At 42.6% G+C, this 20,549-nt stretch overlaps 2 protein-coding genes across 11 annotated transcripts in view; both read right to left on the reverse strand.

Moving 5' to 3' along the window:
- Positions 1-8,412, reverse strand: part of CHPT1 (choline phosphotransferase 1) — an 18,893-nt gene extending 10,481 nt beyond the window's left edge. Inside the window, exons 1-2 of the mRNA XM_028746540.2 lie at positions 8,173-8,412; positions 1,185-1,332 (exon numbers count right to left, since the gene is read on the reverse strand). Coding sequence (XP_028602373.1) covers positions 1,185-1,332; positions 8,173-8,412 — 388 coding nt within the window. The remainder of the gene's footprint in view (positions 1-1,184; positions 1,333-8,172) is intronic.
- A 5,850-nt stretch (positions 8,413-14,262) lies between these two features.
- MYBPC1 (myosin binding protein C1) overlaps positions 14,263-20,549 on the reverse strand; it is a 93,033-nt gene continuing 86,746 nt past the window's right edge. For 7 of the 10 annotated variants that reach the window (XM_077935041.1, XM_077935037.1, XM_077935035.1 and 4 more), the window contains one exon: positions 14,263-14,963. In XM_077935041.1, coding sequence (XP_077791167.1) covers positions 14,872-14,963 — 92 coding nt within the window. In that variant the 3' untranslated portion in view covers positions 14,263-14,871. Of the gene's footprint in view, positions 14,964-17,977; positions 18,018-19,256; positions 19,316-20,549 lie in introns of all 10 variants that reach the window. The other 3 variants (XM_077935042.1, XM_077935036.1, XM_077935039.1) reach the window with 2 other exon arrangements.

Below are 20,549 nucleotides of genomic sequence, written 5' to 3' on the forward strand. Positions count from 1 at the left end.
TTGAGCATTTGCATGTAACACAGTTTGTGGTGGTGCAGTAAAATGGGTGGAGATGCAAGCCATACTTGTGGTGAAATAAGCATAGGCCCAGAGATATTTGCAAGGTTCTTGCTTCATAGATTGCCCATCAGGTAGAGGAAGTCAGGGGGTGGCATCCTTAACCCGTGGCACTCCATGTACTGTTTGACTCCAGCTCCCACCATCCCTGCCAGCATGGCCAATAGTAAGGGATGATGGAAACTCCCATCCAACATCTGGAAGACCACAGGTTAGCTATTGTGGTCTAGGTCAACATCACACTCCTGACACAAAATCTCTTGTATGGAGCCATAACATGCAAATCGCGGTTGTTGTTTTTTTAAATTCCCTATTTTTATGGTCTGTGCTGTATTTCTTGAGACATGGTTGTAAGAAAAATGCGAAACAGGACACTTGGAAGAAACTACACTATTAGCTCTTAAAATCATAGAATTGGAAGAGTTGGAAAGGACTGCCGAGGGTCATCTAGTCCAACCCCCTGCAGTGCAGGAATCCTGCCCACAGCCGTCCCTGGATGGGTTCAAATCACCAACCTTCTGGTTAACTGCAAGACACACTGACCCATTGCACCACCTATCTATTCAAGAATATATAGTTTTACTGGATGTGGAGCTTCTTTGAAGCTAAGTTGTATAGAAGTAAAGGTAAAGGGACCCCTGACCATTAGGTCCAGTCATGGCCGATTCTGGGGTTGCGGCGCTCATCTCACTATACTGGCCAAGGGAGCCGGCGTACAGCTTCCGGGTCATGTGGCCAGCATGACTAAGGCACTTCTGGTGAACCAGAGCAGTGCACAGAAACGCCATTTACCTTCCTGCCAGAGTGGTACCTATTTATCTACTTGCACTTTGACATGCTTTCGAACTGCTAGGTTGGCAGGAGCAGGGACATAGCAACGGGAGCTCACCACGTCGCGGAGATTCGAACCGCCGACCTTCCGATTGGCAAGCCCTAGGCTCTGTGGTTTAGACCACAGCGCCACCCGCACACCAAAAGCATCATTATTTAAACCCAAGAAATACACATTCTTGAAATCATTCTGATATGCAGCAATATATGCAAACTATCTATTGTCATATTCTGCCTGTCAGTCCTGTGAGTCTTAACACAAAAAAAGTTTTTTAAAAAGAACAATAATTAATTACCTGTAGAAATAGAGTCACAGCCATGGTCAAAGAGTTCTCCCAAAGGAGAGCTGCTGTTGGTTCTTCTGGCTTGCTTCCCATCAATAGCATCCAGGGACTGGTAAGCAAATAGTCCTAATGCACATGAGAGGAACACCCAGGGAGGAGCCTGAAACGAACACACAGGAGGATTCCATGCTATTAGGCAACTGCTGCAACATATGGAGCATATTAACAGTTGTGTAGGAGTCTATTACTTTCCTTATCTGTTTGTCACACATTGTACAGTTCCATTTAAAAAGTCCACACAATATAATTTCTTCGAAGGTTGCCCAACCCACCCACACTTTCCTACCCTACTGGACTTTGCACAACACATGGGTCAAGCAGACCTGGAAGGCTGCCTTTGAAATGTCATTTATTGCACAACTGAACCATCCAGCAGAGTACATAATGTGTACTTGGCCTGCTGAACCCTATTGACTTACCCGTCTTGATTAAGAAACATTTGTCTGTTTTATAAACTTTAATCCAGAGCGTACATTTAGAAATCACCCTTTGTTTTTCACTCAGAGCTCTATCCCACGGTGGCCTTGGCTTAGCAGAAGTGCAAATTGGGGCTCCTGGTTTTAATTGATCCCCATTATCTACTAAACCCCATTCTTTTCCAAAGGGTCCCCCAGCTCTCAGTAACAGCATGTGACAGAGCTTGCCACAAAGGCAAACCCACAACTGAATACTACCCTCACAATTTATTTATTTTTTTACATAAAATGAAACAAAAAACCTCCTTAATCGGAGTCATTTCCAAAAGAACATTCTTACACTCTAAGCTGGTGCCCTGCAGATGTTTTGGGACTACATCTCCCATCATCCCCAACTACTGTCCATCGTGGCTGAGGCTGATGGGAACTGAAAGAGGAAACCAGACTGGGGAAGGCTGCTCTGCTATTCAAGGTTCAGCTATAGAGCTGGATACAAAACTGCAAGTCTCAGAAAAGACAGGTGTGAATACGCACGCGAAACACAATTATCTTGTGGAACTACTGCAGCAGACAAACCTAGCAACTTTACAAAGATGTACTGGCATCTTCGACACATGGGATGCAGAAATCCTATTTTTAAAAAATGGGATGGGGCTATTTCTATCCTCTCCTATTGATTAAAGCATAACACTTACCCAAATGTGGAATGGAGGATGGGAAGCCTGAACTACAACAATAGGCAGTGTGCCCTGATGAATGGCAGACAGAACTAGAGACAGAGTGGGAAGCCTTTAATACTTAGATCACATCTCTGCTGTAATTAAAGAGGTGTGACCCCAAAGGTCACAACCAGTGACTGATTCATTACATGCTCATCTTAGGCATATTCTTAGTAAGTAATGAAACCACACATTATAATTAAGTATAATTACCCCCAGAAGAGTTGGCAATTACGAACAATGGGGGCAAAATTTAAAGTTGCTAGATTTTCTAGAAAGCAAGTTTCATTCTGCATTTAGGGAGAATGCCGTTTCTCACATTTCACCCCCTCCCCTTTCTAAGCTATCAGTTACCTTGCACGCCCTTCCAGCAGCAAAAAAGGCTTTCTATATATAGCCATCCTATTGCAATCCACTAATGTCTCTCTCTCAACTTTCATCCTAAAGTAACTGGACCTACAGGGGAAATGGGCTTGCAAATGCTTCAAAGCAAAACCCAGTGGGAATGTAAGCCACCATGTTTGGAAACATTTTAGAAACACAAGAAGTTGCCATATACCGAATCAGGCCATCGGTCCACCTAGTTCAATACTGACAACACTGGCCAGCAGCAGCTCTCCAAGGAGCCTTTCCCACCCCTATCCAGAGAATGAACCTGGGACTTTCTCCATATAATGCACCTGTGATACCACTGAAACAATACCTGGAGTATTCAAAGTCCAGCTACCAACAAGATGTGTACACTCAAACCCGGGAGTTTGTGTGCTCTTTTTCCTGCCTTGCATATGAGAAACACCAGTAAAATAATATTAAGGACAGAAGCAGAACAAATAGGGCAGGTTGCAGATAAAAAATACAGTGGTACCTCGGGTTAAGTACTTAATTCGTTCCGGAGGTCCGTTCTTAACCTGAAACTGTTCTTAACCTGAAGCTCCACTTTAGCGAATGGGGCCTCCTGCTGCCGCCACGCCGCCGAAGCACGAGGTACTATTTCTGGACTAGCGGAGTCTGTAACCTGAAGCGTATGTAACCCGAGGTACTACTGTACCAAGTTGCTTGTCTCCAGTTCAGGACCACTGGTTAAAACAAGCTCACAGCTAAAGACAAATAACTGTTACAGCTTCTCTTAGCCTAAGATTCTTAGTCCTCTGATCAGGCTACACCTCCAACAGCACACACCTTTCGCAAACATGGAAGCTGCTGCATGGGCACACCCACATGCTACTAAGAAGTGCTACCTCTTCTGAGATGGAGGTCTCGTTCTGCCATCTGGCAGCTAGCACAAGTGGAAGGGCATATTAGCAGAATGTTCTCAAGTACTGATTCTGTTGCAATAATTTCCACTGTTACAGTCTCAGCATGGATGCCTATTGGCCTCCAAGATTCCCATTTTCTTGTTAGTTCTAACAAATCAAAGAAACACATACAGAAACAAGTTTGGAGGTGTGCAATGCATGGGGAACATGTGAGATAGAAGGAAAGAATGGACTTTCTGCAAGCTCCAGAAATTTGGGGGAGGGAGTGGGTAAGATAGAAATGATAGTGCTGAAACCAGGAAAAGAGCAAAATGCAAGCAACAGGGGAAAGAGGCCAGGGTTGCCCTGCTTTGCTATGCTTACAAATTACAGAAGTAGCCAAAGCAGCACAAACAAGGCACAAACAAGTTCAGCCTTAGCTAACCCCAACGGTAAAGACTCGAAACTCACAACGGCAAATTTCACTCCCCGATACTGCTTGCAAGTTGCAAAACATGATTAATGCAGGAGAAAGCGAAAGTGATGCAAAATTAAAAGTACAAAGTGAAACTGTTGGGAGAATTCCCAGCACAGCGTTTGCTAGCTTGGCATTTCCCCAATGTTTCGGGCTACAGTTGGCTGGCACTGAAGAGAACTGCAATCCAAAAATCTGGAATGCAGAAGGTTGGCGAAGGCTGCACTAGCAGCATGAACTAAAACCTTAAAGACACAATCCATATAAAAGTGTACACTTTTAATTAAGCACATGCCCAGTTCTCTCATATTGAAAGCAACAGAACATGCAGCAGGCCTCAAGTTCTTGGGACATGGTCCCAACTAAAAGCTGTAACCCTACCCAGAATTTAGTAAGTCCCAATAAGTCTCTGAAGTATGGTTTACTTCACAGTAGACATAATTAGGCTCTCATCCCACACTACCTGTAGGATTACTGCCTTAACATGCTTAACTTCAGCTGCTTTGAGGGAGGAATCATAGAATTTGAAGGAACCCCAGGGTCATCTAATACAATCCCCTTCAGGAATCTCAACACATGGCTCCCCATGTGATTTAAAACCATACAGGACCCTGTTTAGCTTTGTAAATGTGCTAGCAGTTTTATTGTTGCACCAGGGAATGTATTCACATTTTGGTGGGAAGGTAGTATTTTTATCAACAGCTCAACATTTGATTGGCTTTTTCAACACTCTAGTCCTGTATCTGGTTGGTGTTGTGGTACATAAATTTCCTGACGGTGTAGTGACTTAAGGGAGAGGAAGGAAAAACAAGCTGCCAATTTCTGTAACACTTTTGTCGAACACTTCTGTTTGGTGACCTCTTCTAAACTCAGGACTGTGTATAATTCTGAGCATTGTTAAAGCTTGGTGTAAACAACAACAGAAGCTGCACAAATAGCAGGTTCTTTTAAAAACATTGGTTGAATCTTTATCTGTCTCTTCCCTAGTTCCCATTTGTTGAGGAAGTAAAATGTTTAGGCGATTATATCCATTTGTCACCCACTGAATGTGACTGTTCCAAGCTAATTCTGGCCTCAAGGGGTGTTTCTGCATGTTTTTAATCCTGTGTAGACTAGAGCAGACTAGACCAAGAAGAATATCATGATGCTAATGTTTACTGACAGGCTGTCTAGTCCTCAGAGCACTTCAGCCAACTGAGCACTAGCTAATCCTCCTAAAGACAGAAACTGAACTTGCCTTCTCTATTCACAAATAATAACATTCCCAATTCATTTTTCTCCCACTCTTCTCACAGAACCATATCCAGCTAGTCCAACCCCCCCCTAGCTTGGTACAGGAAATATCTCCAGTAAGGAGGAGCCCACCAGGGAACAGGGACAATTGTTGAACTGCTTTTAATGTAAAGAAGGTTCTCCTATCTACATTTGACTTCAACTAGAAATGGAAGACACAACCATTTTATCTTTTTACACAGAAGCAATGCCAACTGATTATCAAGGTTGCAGCCTTCTCTTCCAGGGGGTGGCTGTGGTTGTTTATGCTGCAACAGACCCAAAAGTCTTATGGTGCCTTGAAGACTAGCAACCACGCTGAAAGGTTATACCACAATAAGTCTGCTAGTCTTTATTGGTGCCATAAGACCCTTCTCATTTCAGCCACAATATTGTTCGTACTATATGCACAAAGGCTTTGATTGCGCCATTAGCAGTGCAATTCCTTACCCACCATCAGCTGAGTGTTGGGATTAGAGTTTCTCAGCAAGGAAAACAAGTTTGCTGCTGTTTGCAGCTTTTTATTTCTTTTTTGCACAATAGGGGAATCAGCTTCCAGCAAGAAGCTTGGGGGGGGCGTCCCAGAAAGTTGGGGGATGGGGAGCAAGAGAACAGGAGAAACTAACTGTTGGATAAGCACTCCAACAGCATATCCAGAAAGATTACTTTTAAATCAATAGATCAGGAAATACAAATTAAAAACTCACAAAATAGTACAGACATGAGGTGAGGAGGAGTTGTGTCATTTGGCACTTGTGATGTTACAGGAACTCACTGGCAAATATCAGTAGGAAGGGGCATCAGAAGTGTAGTTTCAGTAAACATTCTCCTCCACCCCATCAGTGACATTAACAGAGAGCCAGAGACACATTGTGGGAACTTTTGCAAATTGAGAGTCTACTTTCATCAGTGTGGCACACTCTTCAGCAGGTACTCAAGATACTTGCACAGTGACATTCCATGCAGTATGATAGGCATGAAGAATCCCCGTGACGCCCAGGAAACAGGCACATTAGCTTTTGGCACAAGGGCTCACTCTCTACAACTCAAGTACACAAATCACATTATCTGAGCAATTGCAGGGGGGTGATGGAGGAGTGAAGCTGGAGTTGAGCTGGATTCTCTAGAAAGTTTATAGCATTTTTCTTTTCTCCACCCATCTCCCTAGGAAAAGTTGGCTTCTGTACAGAACTTCCTCAGAATACCTTCCACTATTTTGGGTGGCTACTGACATTTCCATTCCCCACCCCCAAACACCCCAGAACGATGCTTGGTCTAGGGCACTGTGGAAGATGCAAAATCCCAGCACTGTTGGTGCTGCTGCCACCTGCAGAGACTGCAGCACCAAACAAGTGGTGTCATTAGGAAAAAGGAAAAAGCTATTCTCCTGATAATTGCTAATGCTAGGCTCACCCCCAATTAACAGTTGGGATAATGACTCCTGCCACCTGAATGAATTCCATGAAATGGTTATTGTGCTCAGAGACAGATGGGAGAATTTACAGAAGTCATTGACACATGGCTCCAGATGTAAGGTCTCCAGCACAAGGACTACCTTGAGGAAAGAGGTCTGGCTTCCACCTAACAAGCAAGCACCTGCATTGATCTCATACCTACAACTCATCACACACAAAAGCTGTAAACTTTCCCCAACATGTTTTGGACTATAACCCCCACCTGTCAAGGTCCAGAACATCAGAAGAGCACTAGGTTGGTGAAGCCTACACTAAACCTAAATTCATTTGTCATCAGATAGGATCCTGCTCCACATCTATCTCTGGGTGGTCTTTTTGTAAAAAAGGCATCCCACAATCCTGTAACCCGACCTCAGCTGTAGGCCTCTCTGACACGGATCCCCTGCAAACTAACTTACTTGGGGGAAAGCCCTAAGTGTCTGGCCACAGCCAAAAGGTTCTTTTCCTTTCTTTTGGAAAGGAAAGCCCTTCTTGAAAGAGGAGCACCCTGCTGCTGAGCACATCCCACTTTGGCCTCCTGTAAACAGATTCTGCAGGCTTGTGCATCACCAACCCTCTTTCGCCAGATCTTTGCTGCCGTCTGTATGCCTAACATCGTGGAAGGCGAAGCCTCTCTCGAACCACTTCGAATTCCACTTTACAGTGGTACCTCAGGTTACATACGCTTCAGGTTACATACACTTCAGGTTACACACTCCGCTAACCCAGAAATAGTACCTCGGGTTAAGAACTTTGCTTCAGGATGAGAACAGAAATCGTGCTCTGGCGGCGCGGCGGCAGCAGGAGGCCCCATTAGTTAAAGTGGTGCTTCAGGCTAAGAACAGTTTCAGGTTAAGAACGGACCTCTGGAACGAATTAAGTACTTAACCCGAGGTACCACTTTATTTTGCGTTGCAAGATAAGGACGGGAAGTCGAATGTCGTGGCCCTTGCAGACAGGCAGAAGTAGTTGTGCGCCATACACATGCCTGGACGACACAAGCCCCCTTCCCACCTAGTCCTGAAATGGGCTTCGCGGAAGAGCCCAACACACAACCAGGCGCCAGTCCTATCGACGCGGCAGGCTGCTTCCTCCTCTTCCGCCAGCCGCGCTGCGTTTCCTCACAGCTCAACGTCCCGAAGACTGCTCGTTTTGTTTTCCATTGGCAGCCGCTGCTGCAGGCTGCTTCGTCTCTCCCCAAGTCCAGCCCCTCCCGGCTCCCCAGCCAGGCCAGGCCCGCCCCATCCCTCCTCGGGCTTCGTCTCCCCACCGGTGGTGGGGGAGGGACGTTGCCTCCGCCGCGGCCGCCGCTGAGGGGGCAGCCGAGGAGGCGAGGACCTGGCGAGGGCGCGCGGCGAGCTGCTCCTACCTCTTGGTGGGCGCTGGGGCAGTAGGCGATGAGCGCCAGCGTGGGGAGCAAGTTGAGGACGAGGCCGCCCAGGGTGATGGCGTTGGGAGCCAGCCAGGCCGGCGTGCGCTCCACCAGCCAGGTCCAATAGCGCTGCAGCGGCGGCTCCAGCAGCGAGCGCCCGGACGCGTTGTAGCGGTGCTGCTCCAGGCGCCGCAGCTGCGCCACGCTCAGAGGCTCCGGCAGCAGCAGCAGCGCCATGGCGGCTCCCCAGCCGACGCCGCCCTGCTCTGGGACTCCCAGCGGCGACGGGGCAGGAGGAGCAGCCGGGCCGCCTCCCCTCGCCGGGGCGGGAACCGAAAGAGAGAGAGAGAGAGGGAAGGACTGTTTTCGCCCCTGCTCTGGCTGGAGGCGGGCAGGAAGTCGCAGGCAGCCAAGCTGAGGCCGCCTCGTGCAGCCCTTTCGCAAGCCAAGAAGGAAACACCTGCCCTGAGCCCGGCTATTTATTTAACCCGCTGGCTTGTGAGGCGGCCGCGACCTGAGAGCTACCTTTACGCACGTGACGCCGCCGCTCCAGGGCTCGCGCTTCCCCCGCGCGCCTCGCTCCCTACAGCAAAGGAAGCGGAGGCGAACTTGGAAGGGGAAGCCTGTTGCAGAAAAACACCTCCGCCCACCCCAAGGCGTCTTGTGCTACCTTGTGGCGCCAATCTGTGCGTGGTGGTTGCCTCTTTAATCAACCAAAGGTTGCTGAGGCAGAAGTCCATGGAGTTCAGTGGGGCTTGCTCGGAGGGAAACCGGTATAGAAGTGCAGCCTTTGTCCTATTGGGACTTATTCCCAGATAAGACGGAATAACCGGCGTAGAGTATTAATTCCTGGCCGTTGATGGGAGATGGAGACCCACAACATATGGAGGGGCCACACATGTTTTCTCACAGCACACTACCCACCCTGGGAGTAAGATCCATTGGGCACAATAGGGTTTTAAAGGGACCCCTGACCATTACGTCCAGTTGCGGATGACTCTGGGGTTGCGGCGCTCATCTCGCTTTATTGGCCGAGGGAGCCGGCGTACAGCTTCCGGGTCATGTGGCCAGCATGACTAAGCCGCTTCTGGCGAACCAGAGCAGCGCATGGAAACGTCGTTTACCTTCCCACTGGAGCGGTACCTATTTATCTACTTGCACTTTGACGTGCTTTCGTACTGCTAGGTGGGCAGGAGCAGGGACCGAGCAATGGGAGTTCACCCTGTCACGGGGATTCAAACCGCTGACCTTCCAATCGGCAAGCCCTAGGCTCTGTGGTTTAACCCACAGCGCCACCCACGTCCTACAATAGGATTTACTTATGTATAGCTATGTGTCATTGGGTGCCAGGCCTATTCCTTTTGGAGGAAATTTTATGGAGTGCAGTGGAAGTTGATGTAAATTGCATTGCAGGACATTTGTTTAATATGCCATCCTTAATCCAAGTTGACAGTGGTTTACAGTATAAAAACATGGATATGTACATAATGCATCTTAAAATTGAACTTTCATATAGCCATAGCTATTAGTCACAGAGAGACCTATTTTCCAGATTGTGAAATGGCCTAATCCCCATTATAACCTTCTAAGCAATTGATCATCACAACATCTTGAAGAATGCATGTGGATCAAGTTATAAATCTATGGAGTCTATACTTGGCTTGCATTGGAATGAACTAACTGTACTGAAAGAAAATTTCTACAACATATTTTAAAGGTTTACTTGGGCACATTGATGCAGGGAATATTTTCTGTGAACCATGTTGGCTGTGCACACAAATGCGTTTCAGGTGGTGATTCTGGAGTTTTGAAGGATCTCTGTAGATTCTGAGTCATGCAACATTTGCCATAGAAATGCATATCTGAGGACACTGGGGAGCATTATCCGGAGACAAAGCTGTGAACTAGCATTTGGGCATGCCAGGATTTCCCAAATTCAGACCTAATTGATGGAAATGAGGTCTACTGAAGACACGTATGACAAGTTCATGATCTATTACAGGAGTCTCTGTAAAATTTCAGTTAACAAGCCAAGATTTAATGGATGGCTTTGGTTTCACTGTCATGAAGGTCTGTGGTGCTTTGGAGCAGTGCACTGTTTTGTAAAGGCCAAATATAAAGTTATAATACAATACAAAATAAAAACCTTCAATTGCCAATTGAAGTACAGATCCAGGGAGAAAAATATTTGATAATTGGAATATATGCACCAAATGATGGGAAGGCAGAATTTTTTAAGAAGCTGCATGAGACTTTACTGGATTACCTCGACTGCAAAGTAATAATGATGGGGGACATGAATGGAGTGGTCTCCACTAATATGGATAAGGCACAAAGACAAGTAATCTCTAAAGAAGGAAGATTACCAAAGACCTTTTTTGAGATGACGGAAAATATGGACTTGATAGACATTTGGAGAACTAGGAACCCTCTCGAGAGAGAGGGAACTTTTTTCTCTGAATCAAAGATGACATGGACAAGAATCGATCAAATTTTGGTATCTAGTGTGATGGCTACAAAGATAAAGAAAGTAGAAATCTGCCCCAAAACCTGCTCCGACCATAACGCAGTAAAGATGGAAATGAAACTGACAACAACTGGATCCTTCAGATGGAGAATGAATGACTCCCTATTTAGAGATGAACAAATTTGTAAAAAGGCCCTAAAGACATTGAAAGATTACTTTGAGATAAATTTAAGAACAAAAGTTGAAAAAAGAACAATTTGGGACGCGAGCAAAGCCGTGATGCGAGGCTTCCTGATACAACAGAATTCAATCAAGAGGAAGAAGCAAAATGAAAGGAAAGAAAGAATTCTGGAAAAAATGAAGGAAGGAGAAAAGAAACTGAGGTCTAAACCAAAGTCTCATGAAATTCTGAGAGAAATAAAGTATTACCAGATGCAATATATGGAATTGACAAATCAAGAGATAGAATGGAAAATTAAGCAAATGAGACAAAGGACATTTGAGTCAGCAGACAAATGTGGGAAGCTCCTTGCATGGCAATTGAAAAAAATGCAAAAATTGAATACAGTTACCTGTTTGGAGGTAGATGGAAAGAATATTTATAAGCCAAATGAGATAAGTAATTGCTTCCAAAGTTTTTTCAGGAAATTATATACACAAGGGCCTATGAAGGAACAAGAAATAGACGAATTTCTTAAAAATTATGGACTACCCAAAATTTCAGAACAAAGTAAGTTGACACTGAATGAGAAAATAACAGAACAAGAAATAGATGCCATTCAAAAAACACAATTGGGAAAATCTCCAGGACCAGATGGCTTGACGGCCAGATATTACAAGGCTTTGAAAGAATGTCTAGTGCAACCATTGAAAGAAGTATGCAACGAAATACTGGAGGGGAAAAAGGCACCTGAATCGTGGAAAGAGGCTTTTATCTCACTTATACCAAAAACTGAGACTGAAAAGAACCAGGTTAAGAACTACCGCCCGATTTCATTATTAAATGTGGATTACAAAATATTTGCAGACATTTTAGCAAAAAGACTTAAGAAAGTGCTGATAGGTGAGATTCATAAGGACCAAGCTGGCTTTCTTCCGGGAAGACACATGTCGGACAATGTGAGGAATATAATAGACATTGTGGAACTGTTGGAAACGGACATTAATAGAAAAGTGGTTTTGATTTTTGTGGACGCGGAGAAAGCCTTTGATAACATTTGTTGGAGCTTTATGAAAAAGAATCTCCAAGGGATGGGGGTAGGCCAAGGTTTTGAAAATGGTATAGGTGCGATATACTCTGAGCAGAAAGCAAAATTAATTGTGAACAATGTGGTAACGAAAGAGATAGCTATAGAGAAAGGAACACGACAGGGATGCCCTATCTCCCCTCTACTTTTTATATCGGTTCTGGAGGTTTTGTTAAACATGATTAGAAAGGACCAGTTGGTTAAAGGAATTCAGGTCGGAGTGAAAGAGTATAAATTAAGGGCATTTGCAGATGACCTAGTTTTGACTTTACAGCAGCCAAACACTAGTACAAAAAGAGTTTTAGAACTGATCGAGATATTTGGTCAAGTTGCAGGATTTAAATTGAACAAACAAAAAACTAAAGTGTTGGAGAAAAATCTAACAAATGAGGAAAAAGAGAGATTTCAGAATGAAACAGGTTTGGGGATAGCAAAAAAAGTGAAGTACCTGGGGGTGAATTTGACATCGAAAAATGTGAATTTATTTAAAGACAACTATGATAAATGTTGGACAAGTTAAGAAAGATCTAGACATATGGTCAAGGCTGAAACTTTCCTTGTTAGGCAGAATTGCTGTTATCAAAATGAATGTATTGCCTAGAATGCTATTTCTGTTTCAGACACTACAAATAATAGACAAGATGGACTGTTTCAAGAGGTGGCAGAAAGACATATCTAAATTTGTTTGGCAGGGCAAAAAGCCAAGAATAAAATTTAAGACATACCATATATATACCATACCATATATATGCTGCTCCTCGAGAATACAGACATTTTGGATCTTGAAGGATTTGATAATAGATTTGGTTGGCATGCATATATATGGTATGACAAGGTAAAATCGCATAAAAGCTTTAAGAACCATATGGTCAGGAAAGCATTGTATAATGTTTGGATACGGTATAAAGACTTGCTTGAAAGTAAAACCCCCAGATGGTTGTCACCAATGGAAGCTAAAGAGGTGAAAAAACTGAACATGGGTTCAAACTGGCCTAAATATTTTGAAATTATAGAACAGGATGGTGAAAAAGTAAAACTGCAAAGTTTTGAGAAACTGAAGTTTAAGGTGAGAGATTGGTTACATTATCAACAGATAAATGAAGTATTTAAACAGGACAGAAAGAAAGGCTTCCAAGTGGAGAGGTCAAAACTAGAAACAGAATTGTTAGAACCCAATACTAAAAATTTGTCAAGAATGTATAACTTGCTGTTGAAGTGGAATACTCAAGACAAAATGGTGAAATCAAGTATGATTAAATGGGCACAAGATATTGGACATGACATTGAACTCGCAGATTGGGAGCAGTTATGGACCACTGGTGTTAAATTCACGGCATGTAATGCCTTAAGAGAAAACATTATGAAAATGATCTACAGGTGGTACATGACTCCTGCTAAGTTAGCGAGGATTTATCATTTGCCCAATAATAAATGCTGGAAATGTAATGAAATGGAGGGAACCTTCTATCACCTTTGGTGGACCTGCCCAAAGATTAAGGCCTTCTGGGAAATGATCTACAATGAAATTAAGAAAGTTCTGAAGAGAACCTTTATTAAGAAACCAGAAGCCTTTCTCTTGGGTATGGTGGGCCAAATGGTGCCAAAGAAGGATAAGACATTTTTTATGTATGCCACAACAGCAGCAAGAATCCTTCTAGCAAAGTATTGGAAGACACAAGAACTACCCACGCTGGAAGAATGGCAGACGAAGGTGATCGACTACATGGGACTGGCAGAGATGACTGGCAGAATTCGAGACCGGGGAAAGGAGGCGGTGGATGATGACTGGAGCAAATTTAAAGTTTACCTTAAAAATTGTTATAATTTGGATGAAAACTAGAAGATCAGGGAAATAAGAGATAAAGAACTACAGCTGTTTTAATAACTTAAGGAAGTTAAATTTATGAAACATAAAATAAGTTCATGACGAAAGGGTTGCTGAAAAATCTTGAAACAAGGATGCAGAAAAGGGGTGGTACGGGGAAGTCGATTTTGTGTTTGTTTATGTTTTTGTTTTGTTTCTTTTTATCTATGGAAAATCAATAAAAATTTTTTTTTTTAAAAAAAACAAAATAAAAACCTTTTGTTTCGTTCCCTAAACACACTGGTTAGTCCCAATGAACTCAGTGGGACTTCTGAGTAAAACTTATCATAGTGCAAGCAACTATTTTATTTCACAACTAACTGTTGGTGCCTGTGCTGTAATCTGCACACAGTGTTATTGTGCAACCACGTGCAAAAACTCTGAATGCAAGTTGATTCTTGGCATCCCCATTTATAATCTGGTATCTGTCAATGCAGTTCAAGTAACAAAAGGCAGAACAGTAATGGTAGAACAGTTTGTAGCAAACACAAACATCACAGATACTGAGCTAGCTCTTAAACACGTCAGCTTTATTGTACATTACATGAAACTTTTAGTAGCCAAGAGATTCACAAAGGAGTGAGCTGAACAGAAACCCTTCTAACTGAAGATACATTCCGCTGAAATAACTTTTAAATGCTGCAAATCACATGTGCCAAACAGTCCATTTTTAGCAGCCTAGGAAAGTGTTAGATCCATTATTTATCAAAAGAGGTATGTGTTTCAAGGCCTGACTGCACTGCCACTGGGTCTAGCAGTACCTGCTTCTCACAAAAAATAAAATCTATCTAGCCATATAAAGTACAAACTCAAATATTAGCTCCCATGCGTATTGGCATAGCTTTTTTCCCCATTTCTTTGCTTTTCAGCATTAGAGAGAGAGAGAGAATAAAACAAACACAATGATGTGGATCATAGAAACATGTGGGTAAGCTTCAACTTCAACATTTCAACTTGAAAAAAACAATCCATGCATGAATTTTCTTTCCAACAGCAGCAAGAGGGGAGGGGCACTGCAGTGGGCCATGCTGTGGGAGTGCCATGGTAGGAGTTAAACTGCTGCAGTGCTGGCTGCCAGTTTCCAGTGCAGTGGCGGAGAAACACTGTGGCCAGGCTCTTTACTTTTCCTCAGGGTTGCATGCTTTCATATAGGAGTCAATGATATGTGGGGGCACCCCTTGCAATAGTAGTCTGAAGAATGAGACCCCACCTACGGACAAGGAGGAAGACAACAGTTAAAGCAATCAAGTGAACAGGTGTTTGCAAAAACTGAATTCCAGCTATAAGTGTCCTGATATCCTACAGGCATTGACAGTGGGTGGTGGTTGGGTGGAGTGCAATAAGCTGAATCTGCTTCCAGGTAAACAAATTTAGGATTTGCAGCCTTGATGTATCTCTGACTGCAGCATTATTTTTTTTCTTCATGTAGGCTGAAATGGATCCCTTGGGAAGAGGGCTATCAAGGACTCATTGGTTCCATGTACAGTCAATGGAGACTTAGAACCAAATCAGAACCAGAGCAGACATCACGTTTGCCATGGGAATGCTGCCAACAATGGGCTTGCTATTGACAAGCCATTGTTGGCCCCGCTGTAAAGTCTGCAAGTCCTCGTCAGGTAAGCTGGTGCCATCGTGCTGCAAGTCTCCACTCCCTCTCCCAAGAGAACGTGATGGCAAGTCACATGTACCGGTAAATGGTGGCAAGAAGATTCAATCTGATGCAACTGATCCATGTGGGAAGTCCTTGTACCAGACTAGAGCACACATTATGATTCCCAGAGGGATGCAAAAGCAGATTCCCAGTGGCAATTCCTTCTCCTCTCAGTTCTTGTTGTAACCCACCCTGGGGTCCTTGAAGTGTGGGGCATATTTATTAAATAAATAGATAACCTATTGGTAGCATTATGGTTAGACATTAAATGTGTGGCGTCTTCCGTGTCTCTGCCTTGCATCTTCCAGCAGTTGAAATAGATGTGTGACATGACATCATTGCGTCACCTGTCGTTTGTCATCTAATGAAGTGCTGAATGCTGTCATGTCTTATCCATTACTTCCTTTCAATTATGCCACACCATGAAACATGAATCAGCCAAGTGTAAGGTAACATTTTGTTCAGCCCTGAGAGCTGAGCAAATGGGTGCTTATGGTGAGATAGGTGATTGTTGCACAACTCTCAACCCAACACCTACTGTATTTACTGCAGCCTGACTCAAACCACTTCAGCGGTTTTGCAGTGGCATGGGGAAAATGGGGGCAGTACCAAGTTGTGTGGAGGAGAAATAAGTTACAAAATGTAAAGCAGTTTCCCCAAACCACACTTGCTTATAAGTGACATTAAAGCCAGCAGATCTTATTTTTCAGAAAACAGTATTTGGTGGTACTGGTGTGCTAATATCAATTATTACACCTAGTAACAGTAATAACATTTCCTTTGATGCTTTTTCAAGGTTTTAGGAATGTTCCAACTGAACACTTAAACCATTCTTTGGGTTTTTTTTGGTGGTGCTAAATGTGGGACCACAAAGAAATTAGGAAGCTGAATGCAGATCACTTTTGTGCTCACAGTTACAAATTATACAAACTTGCTTAGAGAATAATATCTTTGCCCATCCTTAGTGCTAGTCAAAATGTGAACATTGCCTTCTTAGAAAGGGCTACTGTAGCTAAGGAGCCTTTGTGCAGAAGATTCTTCCAATGATTTGTCATTAGACCAAGAGAAAATAGGACCTGTTTGTGAGGTAGCACAGTTGGAGCTTCCACATGGTTCCTTAACATGTTACTGCAGCAATGTCTGCATGCAGGAAAACATGTGGGAAGGGATAATGATGTGATTAATTCCAGTGTTAGCCCCACCTAACCGGAGTGATGCTATCCACCCATTTTATAGGCTCTGGTGTGAGATGGAGCAACAGGAACCAGGAAACCCACCACTCCAGTAAAAACAGGTCAACAACCCATCGGTGCATTACAACGCAATAGACCACATGTCCTTTCCATTGAGTTAATTAGCAATGTTGTGGCCAATCTTCTTTTGTGTACCTTTTTGATTACCCAGGGTGTCTTCTGGGTAATCTGAGGGTAAGGTATGCTGTGGATTCATGAAGCAAAAGAGTTTTGTGTGTTCAGCCGCTTCATTACCCTAGTTGAAGTACAAACACTCAATAGTGGTTCCCTTAGCGCAGTGATGGCCAAACTTGGCCCTCCAGCTGTTTTGGGACTACAAATCCCATCATCCCTAACTAACAGGACCAGTTAGAGGGCCAAGTTTGCCCATCACTGCTTAGTGTCCTGAGGCTCATTAAGGGGGCGGGACCTGAGAACCCCTGCTATAAGTGTCCTAGAATTGCCACCAGTTCTGGCAGTATGCGAGGAGTTAGCATGGCCTCTAATAACCAAAAACTTACCTTCTGATGCATTTCAGATTCATGCCATAAACCTAAAGCACCAGGACTTTCCGAAGATGAACTTACCAATTGCTTCCAGTAAGTTTCAGCTCTACAGAGTCATGTTTTACCACTGACCCTTAGGGAGGAAGCTTTTTCCACATTCAACCAAATGAAATTGCAAGTTGCATTTCTGTGCAATCTCCCATATCCAGCTGAAACGGCATTATTTGGATTGCCTTGACTCAAAGTAATTAAGGCATGCCACTGAAGGTTTTAGGGTTTGTTTGTTTGTTTGTTTGTTTTTAAAAATAGGCTATGCTTTCCTAATCTTCAGTGAATAGAGAAGACAAGACACACAATTTTTTTAAAAAAAAACTGGCATGCTTTTAAAGCATTCTTTAAAGTCACTGTAGTGTAATTTTTTTCAAGTAAAATTAGGTTTGGTATAAATAGCGTCATTTCTTTAGGCTGTTGAACCTTGAGGCCAATAACTAGCTTTAGGTGCTAGAGTGCTTGGATACATGGCTTGCTTTTTATGTAAAGTAAGCTGTTAACATGGCTCAGGCTTTGTTGCGTCCTGCTGAAGTTTTTATATCTGCATATGCTGTTAGTAAGTGATTGCGTCACTGCAGGGAGTTGCTATCACAAGCATTTATTGGACAGATCCAGCGAAAGTTGTTAAGAGCACAGTGATATAAAAGTCAGTCTATTACAATATTGATTCTACAACCCCATTTTCATTAAATGACATAATGAAAATTATGCCATACGGTGGAAGGCTTTGTATGACGTAACAACAGACATAAGCTTCATATGCAGGGACCATATGAAAGCTTACCTTAGATGACACTATACATTCAAAAATCCTTACTGTGTAACTAAGGGAGAGAGAGAGAGAGAAGTTGTAAGCACTTAACTTGCTAAACACAAAAGTACAGAACTTGTTGAGTGAAATTATGTTCGCAACTATGATAAGATGATGTTTTAATCCTTAGTCATGTAAAAGATGTAAGAGAAAGAGAGGAAAGCAAATGGAGTGTCAAAATAGGCAGGGATCTAGCACTACTTCAACATTAACTATTAATACGTGAAGGTTTATTAATTGTGCACAAACATAAATGATTGGCAGCTAATATAGAAGACACAATGGAGCCAATCAGATTGTGACACTAAAACTAAACAAGGTCATATAAAACTAAACTAGATCACAGACATATATATATCCAGGATGTTTATCAGTACAGGAAAAAACCACACATGTAGTATTGAACTATTGATATATATATGTATGTATAAGCATAGGTTGAAACTCTTAACAGGCAAAATTATCAAGTTTTGTGTACATAAAACGTTGCACAATTTATGATGCAATCTTATACACACTTACCTGGGAGTAAGTCCCAGTGAACAAAGTAGGATTTACTTCCGAGCAAACATGCATAGGATTGCACTGCATATCCTAGTTTATACCTTTGTAAGTAATGCATATATCTCTTAAGAAACAGTATTTATTTTACATGTGTTTGGGGAATGGTAAGAAGGGAATAGCCTTTAAAAGAAATATCCAAACTAGGTAGAATGGTTAGTATACAGGTTGCTATTTGCTATATATGATTAACACAACAATCCTATGCATATTTTCTCAGAAGCAAGTTCCACTGTGCTCAGTGGACTTAATTTCCAGGTAAGTGTGCATAGGATTGCAGCCTTAGTTTTGAAACTAATTGTGTATAGTCATTTGATAGTTTTTCTGCTCATTAAAATAATTATAGGATTATAGGTAGCTCTTCCAGGCTATCTGAATGTTAAAATTAACTGCATAAACACACTTCTTTTATGTATGCTAGCTGCTGATACATAAGCAAAAAAAGTTACTTTAAGACATGAGTACAGATGAAACAGAAGTTCTCACCTAAGGTCTTCATAATCTGGATGTTAGTACCTAGAGTCTTGATGAATTTCGCCTTTTTTTGCTCATGCCATAACCAGTATGCCATGAACAACTATATAATCTAAGAGCAAAGATGAAATGCACACTTTTCATGCAAACACATTTTATATAGGAAGAAAGGAATGGAATGGAAGGTAATGCCCAGGGGGAATATGATTTCAGAAACCTGTTTCTGCCCCGCCGAGAAGATTGGTTCTCCTGGGGTAATTACGCCATGATATATCACTGCAGAATTAGAATATTTGTACCAATATTTATTCTCATTTGAAATTATTTTGCATAAATGTTTAACAGTGTCAAGCTTGTTTTATTTTCAATTGGTAAACACCAGTTGTAATTTTTCAGTAGTTTTTAATTGACAAAGGAAACAAAAACCTGGACACATATCATGATTTTTTTTTAAAAAAACAACAATTAAAGACTTGTCTGCACTAGTCTTTTTTCATAGAATTTAACCTCATCAGACATGCATCATTAAGACCTAGCTCCCAGCAGCTTGCTCCCTTCTGCGCTTCAGATGGGAGCAGTGGGAACATCAGTGCCAATTCAGGGGAGACCACTGGACAGAGGAAGCATTAAGCAGGAATGCTTCTTATGCTACGCCTATGGTAGCTGTATAGTAGTTTGCAAATAATCTTGAATTGCAGCTGGTGCAGACAAGCTTCAACAATAAATAACGTGTCCTTTCGGAATCATAAAAAAGATATCCTGAGCAGCAGAAGAGGTGGTGACTTAGCAGTTCTTTCAGAATTGGGGGCAAGTAATTTTTTAAAAAAAACACACCAAAACGGTAATGAGTAGTTGTCCTTTTTAAGGATGATGGATGATGATGGATTTTAGTTTTGTTGCAGCTCATTATTTTCAGACCCACTGAAGTCAATTACGTGGGTCTGAAAATCAATTACAATTATTGGCTTCAGTGGATATGAACTGAACTTTTTAGTTCTGAGTACCAAACTAGATATGACATGGGAAATCCAAAAGGAATGCTGTCCTTGGACACGTTCATAGCAACCTGGGAGGTGATTCAGACTGGGACTATGGCATTGGGGAAGGAAGGGTTCCCTAATGCCATTTACCCAAACTAAAACTGATCCTTCCCAAATCGGCTGCACGCTGTGTGGGACAAACGGGAGTTCAAATGAAGCTGCCCATCAGTGGAGTAAAAATGCTTCTCCAAAAAGTTTGAAGCAAAGTGGAAACAAATACAAAACTGGAATCTTCTTACAATACTATAGAAGTCCAGCAAATAAATTACAAGTTCTGCTTCAGTGCCTGCAATACTTGGTTACATTCTTGCAATTGCTAATCTCTATGCACACAACTAAAAAGAGCAGCTAGAGCCTAATGCTAGAACCGAACCCTTCTTAACAGGGACCAGCACAATTCATTTCAGCTGGAGAGTGCAGCAGATCCAACTATCCACTCAACTGAAATGCAAATTAATGGCTATGCATAT

Source organism: Podarcis muralis, chromosome 10, assembly GCF_964188315.1.
Source record: "Podarcis muralis chromosome 10, rPodMur119.hap1.1, whole genome shotgun sequence".
Taxonomy (NCBI): domain Eukaryota; kingdom Metazoa; phylum Chordata; class Lepidosauria; order Squamata; family Lacertidae; genus Podarcis; species Podarcis muralis.